General features: G+C 31.9%; 1 protein-coding gene and 1 pseudogene across 1 annotated transcript; one reads left to right on the forward strand and one right to left on the reverse strand.

Annotated features, from left to right (window-relative positions):
* The first annotated feature begins 244 nt into the window (after positions 1–244).
* LOC111900733 (ACT domain-containing protein ACR9-like) lies at positions 245–1,120 on the forward strand (annotated as a pseudogene).
* A 2,223-nt stretch (positions 1,121–3,343) lies between these two features.
* On the reverse strand, positions 3,344–6,076 carry LOC111900697 (1-deoxy-D-xylulose 5-phosphate reductoisomerase, chloroplastic). The gene is made up of 11 exons (XM_023896577.3): positions 5,803–6,076; positions 5,498–5,679; positions 5,293–5,379; positions 5,013–5,201; positions 4,732–4,881; positions 4,579–4,646; positions 4,377–4,488; positions 4,198–4,302; positions 3,968–4,089; positions 3,736–3,882; positions 3,344–3,636 (listed from the first exon to the last, which is right to left on the reverse strand). The coding sequence occupies exons 1-11, from the start codon at positions 5,891–5,893 to the stop codon at positions 3,462–3,464; spliced, it is 1,428 nt and encodes a 475-aa protein (XP_023752345.1). The 5' UTR covers positions 5,894–6,076; the 3' UTR covers positions 3,344–3,461.
* Positions 6,077–6,667: the final 591 nt, after the last annotated feature.

The raw sequence follows: 6,667 nt of genomic DNA on the forward strand, positions 1-6,667 counted from the left end.
GATTTTATTATTTGATAATCATTTTTTATAATTGAAATTTTTTAAAATTGAATAAATAATAAAATAGACAATAATACCCTTATCTAGACCCTAATACCCTTGCCTTACCTGTTCAAAATCGTAAATCGTAGGAATCCTTTGAGATGAGGTTTCTGGTCGTCTTCATAGGATTGTCGGTTAAAAACATGTCTTTTATCTTGTTTCCTATTGTTTTTGCCTGCGTTTTATCTCGGTCAATAACCATCTCAATCAATTACTTGATTCTTCTAAACCACCTCTAGTTTATCTGTTAAAGGTCATCCCTTTTGACCGAAAAAGTTTAATCCATGGTAACCACTACCACCATTCCGTCTTTTTCCCTTTCTTCTTCCTTCGGAAACTAAAATTGACATATAAAGATCCAATTTTATTGATGTTACACAAGTGATTTGTGAACTCGAGCTCACAATTCAAAAGCTTGAAAGTAATGACAAACCCAGATAGCAAGGTCTTGGATCTCTTCTTTGTTACTGATCACTTGTAAGCCCTTTTGAAATCTTGTATATAAGCTGTTAATTTGAGTTAGCAGGACCTGGATATGAGAGCCAAAAAGGGTTTACTTCTTTTTCAGAAGAAATTGTTGATGAATTGTTTAGTTGTCAGCTTGCCACCAAGGAAGATGTTATTACGGTTGATAATTTAACGAACCCATCTCATACTTTTGATTCAAATGCAATGCCTTGATCAGAAAGCTCTCACAAGTTAAAGATATCCAAATACTGCAATATCAAGGTGTATATACTCAAATTGACTTCATAATACTATTTTATTTTGTTTGATGTTTGAAATGAATAGGTTATCTTGTTATTATTCAGATTGCATATGGGAGAATTTCTAATAGTATGAAAGGGTACCGAAGCTTGGACTTGTTTATACAGAAAGATGATGGAACAAAATAATGGATACTGAAAACCAAGTTGCTTCATGTTCACATCTTAAAGAAGAGATACTACATCCATTAAGAGTCATCATCACAAACTGGGCCCCAGATGATACAGAACTTTTGCTTGCTAATCCTGCCGATTACCTGATGCATGATGCGTGTGATTTTAAGAAGGAAGATGCGGCAACAGGGGAATAGGAGGATGTGCTGAGATCGTAAGTAGTAGGATGTTGTGAAAGTAAATTAACGTGTGTGATCTGAGATGTATTGGAATTTAGAAGCAAAAGGGCATTATTTTCCATTTCATATGTATTTTCAATTATAATGACTTAAGACTATGAAAAAAAATTATAAATCAATAAAAATTATCAAAAAAAAAAATAGATTTGGGTATATATGATATTTAAAAATATTAAGAAGGGCAAATTTGATATTTAGATATTAGGTCGGGCAAATATGATATTTCGACGTTTAATAAGGGCATATACGAAATTCTGCCTAGATATAATTATGTATCTAATATTATTTTTAACAATTGTTATGATTGATTAATTTAAATTTTTACTTATGCGATTATTTCTAATTTCAATAATGTTGTTCATTTAGAATACAATTTATTTGTTGTTAATGTTATGTAATTTATAAATTGATGTGATTATTATTTAAAATTATTGTTCTTTAGTTTTAAACAACTTATTATTATTAATAAGTTAAAGAAGACTTTTAAGAAACACTTAATATTACTAGTAAAATTTGAAACATACACTAAACAATAAACTGATAAGATAATAGACAATTTGCATTTCAAAAGAGACTTGCGTGGATAATATGACATATTCATGATTTTCATATTTGATTTTATTATTTATAATTATGGTTCATTAGTTTAAATGCATAAGGTGCTTGGAAATTTGTGTGGAGGTTTCAAATGCATGAGGTGATAGGAAAATATCTCATTTATAAGTATAGTATGATCTTTATCTTTCTCACTAGACAAAAACTTGATTTTTATGGCTAAAACCGAGAGAAATGAGCTTTCTCTATGGAATAACCGGTAAACAGCCTAATGACATAAAACTACAATATTAAGTTACTGTTAGTTTATAATCCGTAGGAACCAAGTTACAATATCAACTAAACTTTCATAGTAAAAACTCAAAATTATTAATCAATCATTTTAAATATATTTTTATTAAGATATATTTTTTTAGTTATATAAAATTATAATCGTTGATTTAAATAAATACGTCACCTTATAATCTGTTTATTTAAATAAATGTGTCACCTTATAATCCGTATTAAAGTGAGAAATGCAAAATTTAAAATGTAGAATCAATAGGTGTTTACAAATTATATATTAATTAAGAGACTTATAAGATAACACATGATTAAAAAAATAAACCTATTATTTTATTATAATAGAAAGATTAACCATGTCTATCTGAATACTAATGTTGCTTGTTGCGGCCTATTCTCCCGCATATTTTATACTCCCTTCGTCCTAAAATTATTGTCCATAGACAAAAAAACACACAGATTAAGGAAGCATTAATTACCATTAACTTATACAATAAAATGACAGTTTTGTCCTTACTTTGCATTTAATGTTCCATTAAATCCTTAATTAGTTAAGTAATAATGAGTGAGTATTTTGATAAAAATGTTATTTATTTTTAGAAGTGGACTATTATTTTGGGATAAATCAAAAAGAAAAAACGATTATAATTTTGGAAACGCAAGGAGTATTAGTTATAATTGATTTTCTCAATTTAATTCCAAATTAGCAGCCCATAATAGTTTTTGTTTTTGGCCCAATAACGATTCTTCAAGCCATTTACACAGCCTATAAATCGCTTTTTTTCTCTACCCAATATTATTATTTCATAGCTTTCAAACATGAACTTCAGTTTTTGGATCGAGGTATAAGCTTTTTTTTAACAAAGTGAAGATGTGAGATCTTTTGTCTCATTATTTTGTAGGAGAGAGATGTTTGCAATCATCTACACTCAATGGAACTTCATCGTGGATTGAACTAGAGTATCAGGTTCTTGTCCCGTCTATTGTTAGACTTCTAAAGATTTTCCGGCTTTGAAAGTCTTGGGAGTCTTGAGATTTTCCACTTTATATCAGTATGTTCTTTTGTTCTTTGTGTTGATTTCTTGTGTTCCAAGCATTATCATATTTACCATTGGTGTTCTTTGTGGGTGTTTGCATTTGATCATATTCTATAACTTATCGGGACGCAAAACGACTTTAATAAATATTAACAAAATGATTTATTGATACGATTATATGTAGGTGTATTAATAAGTTATTAACAAATCCTTTTATTGAATGCGTGTTTTTTTTCAATGACCTCAATTTGAAATTGTAATTTGTAAGTGACAAAATTTTACATGCCATTACTTGTATAATTGCGAGTATTAAAAAAGTGTTGGCCTTTTTATAATTTTAAATTTATTACACCCTTCCCCATTAAAACATTACAAGGGATTCCATTCATATCCCATGTAAACATTGCAACATCAAATCTATTTACTCATACAACACCCACAGGAGTCGGCGATGTCGACGTCGGTTTCACACTGGCAGCATATTCCCGGGCCCACAGATCATAATGTATGATTTCCTCTAAGGAAGGCGCCGTCACCAATTCCTCTTGATGCTTCTCACATGTTAGCTCCACAACCTTAAATATATCCAAGTAACTAATCCTGTATAAACAACAATCACCTACTTTAGCAGGAACTGACATATCAGTATCAGTATCAGTATCAGTGACAGTGTGACGGTGACATTTACTAAAAACGTACTTTTCATCGATGAACATCTCAACGGCTTTCTCGTTAGCGGCGCTAAGGACTCCGGTCATCGTGCCACCAGCTCGCCCGGCCGAATAAGCCAAATCCATCGACGGGTATTTGACATTATCCGGAGCTTTGAATGTAAGTGATCCCAACCTGCATCACAGTTATACTTTCCATAATTAGAAAAAACATTCCTTCCATTTATAGAAAGTTTAATAAAGCAAAACAATATACATACTTGCAAAGATCAAGGCGGGGCCATGTGACTTCAGAGCAGGGTATTCTATCGGGCCAAGATAATGTGTAAAGAATCGGTATACGCATGTCGGGCCAACCTAATTGTGCTAGAACCGACGAGTCCTGTAAAAAAAATATACAAAATAGAAATGATTTGATTTTTGGATTATACCCTTTCTTTTTTTAATCTTTCTATATATGGAAAGATAAGTGGAGTTATAGGAATTGGACCTGTGTCTCGACCATTGAGTGAATGATAGATTGAGGGTGAATAACAATTTCGATATTATCATAGTCTGAGCCGTATAGATAGTGAGCTTCAATAACTTCGAGACCCTGTTAAATATATAGCTTACCAGATTAAGTCATGTATACATTAAGTCGATAAAAAAGAAGAGAAATATTATTACCTTGTTGAAAAGTGTAGCTGAATCCACGGTGATTTTTTTCCCCATGCTCCAGTTAGGATGCTTTAACGCATCGGCTACTTTTACATCTTTTAGTTTTTCAACTGGCCAATCCCTATAAATATAACAACGTTTATTTTTTTTTTTCCTTTTTTACCCCTCGGAATACTTACTTATTTTTCTCTAATCGAAAGAATTACAATACCTAAAAGCACCTCCAGATGCAGTTAAGATTATACGCCTTAGAGCACCTTCAGGGAAGCCTTGAATACACTGAAATATAAAACATGCTTATTGACTAAATGATGTCTTTCACAATCAACTACTACTTTTTTTTTTTTTTTTCTTTTTGTATTACCTGAAAGATAGCAGAATGTTCTGAATCTGCAGGAAGAATCTTTACGTTATGTTTATGTGCAAGAGGAAGGACAAATGGGCCTCCGGCAATTAGGGTTTCTTTATTAGCTAAAGCTATGTTTTTTCCTGCTTCAATGGCAGCAACTGTGGGCTATTATGAAAGAAAAAGAATCATAGCATGAAAACATTTCGTAAAGCAGAAAGCTTTAATGGATTACGAAAAGGATTCTAGAAGAAAACACGATGAAAACAGATATTCAAATGGAAGAAGTAAAGATTTACCGTTAAACCAGCACAACCAACTATGCCGGTGACTACGGTCACACAATCAGGATGACGGGCAACCTCAATTACACCTTGCTCTCCGGGAATAATTTCGGGCATGTAATCAGCATCAGCTAAAGCTTCTTTGAGTTCTTCAACCAAAGATTCGTTTCTAATTGAAACTAATTGAGGTTTGAATGTCTTCACCTACATGATGAATCCACAAAGCTTAATTGAATAAAACACGATTCGGTAACCATGAAATAGAGATTAAAGACTAGGGTTACACCATAATTACCTGTTCAGCGAGAAGCGTCACGTTTGAGCCGGCAGCAAGTGCCACAACTCTAAATTTATCGGGGTTTTCAGCAACAATATCAAGTGTCTACGAATATAGAATTTGAAATGATCAAATATTGTTACAGTACTACGCAAATTAAAGCTAGAAATCATCAAATTATGTGCATCTTTTCAACACCCGCCAAGTGTTTGATAAAATTCACCTGAGTACCAATCGAACCAGTAGATCCCACAATTGAGATAGGTTTAGGGCCGTTCCAATTCTTAGTCCCAGGGTCCACAAGAGCCGTCCCTGGCCACGCCGGTGGTGGCGAAGGCTGCGCTGAACATCGAACCCCCTTTCCAATTACTACCTTAACATCTTTTCTCTTAAACGAAAACCCGCCTAAAATGAACCCAAATTCTCAAATTAACAATAAAGAATCGAATTTACATCAATTTGACATACTGCTTGCTTGAATTATCAAATCATGAAATGAAATAATTATTGAGTTGGTAGAACACATACCTTGGAGCTTGAGAAGGTGGGTTTGGGATATGGAGGTGTCGGAGAAAGCGATTACTTTGGATTGCAATGGAGATAGAAAATTCAAAGACATTTTTGTATGAATTCTTTCGAATTCAGTAGATTATGAACTTAACAAAAGCTTGATACACAAAAATTTCGGATTAGAAAGTGAGAGATTAAGCTAGTGCGTAGAGGTATTTCGAGAAACGCATACTATACAGGGGAAAACTGGTTCTGTTTATGGGGAGAGGGTGGGGAGTCTACTATTCATGGACGAAATTTTTTGATAAGATTAAATAATTGTAAATGGATTGTAGCTAACAATAATTGGGAAGTATTCAGTCTACTAAATTCGGATTAAAGAATAAGTGTACGCAATTTAATTTTTTTTATTAAACAATGAGTGTTGTTGTAGCATTTAATATGAAATTGATTATTTAGAATCAATTATTTAACTCAGATATAATCAAATAAACAAAATTATCATCTTCACGCTTAAACCAAAATGAGTTCCAAATTCACACATTAAAGACTTCTATGGATGTTGGATGGCAAGTGATTCTTACACACTTTATATATTGGATCTTTGACAGTTTACTATTTATAATTTTAATAATTTGATGAAACCGATTATTAATAATTTTAGTGGTAAAATAATCAAAATTAATCATTACCAAGTTATTGTTGTTATACGGTAATAATCAATTGTAAAATGTTTGAAGAAACGTATTATAGTTATTTTAACACTAAAATAACCAAATTTCAAGAAAAAACTTTTCAAATATATGATATTCCTAGATGTATATTTGAATAACAATGAGATATCTTTTCAAATTTATATGTATTTACAGGTAATATTATTTTT

This window comes from Lactuca sativa, chromosome 5, assembly GCF_002870075.4.
Source record: "Lactuca sativa cultivar Salinas chromosome 5, Lsat_Salinas_v11, whole genome shotgun sequence".
Taxonomy (NCBI): domain Eukaryota; kingdom Viridiplantae; phylum Streptophyta; class Magnoliopsida; order Asterales; family Asteraceae; genus Lactuca; species Lactuca sativa.

Coding starts and splice junctions, on each gene's coding strand:
- LOC111900697 (XM_023896577.3), bottom strand. CDS start 5,893: ATGTCTTTGAATTTTCTATCTCCATTGCAATCCAAAGTAATCGCTTTC. Junction 5,202..5,292: donor TGACGCTTCTCGCTGAACAG/GTAATTATGGTG, acceptor TTCATCATGTAG/GTGAAGACATTCAAACCTCA. Junction 4,647..4,731: donor AACATTCTGCTATCTTTCAG/GTAATACAAAAA, acceptor TTTATATTTCAG/TGTATTCAAGGCTTCCCTGA.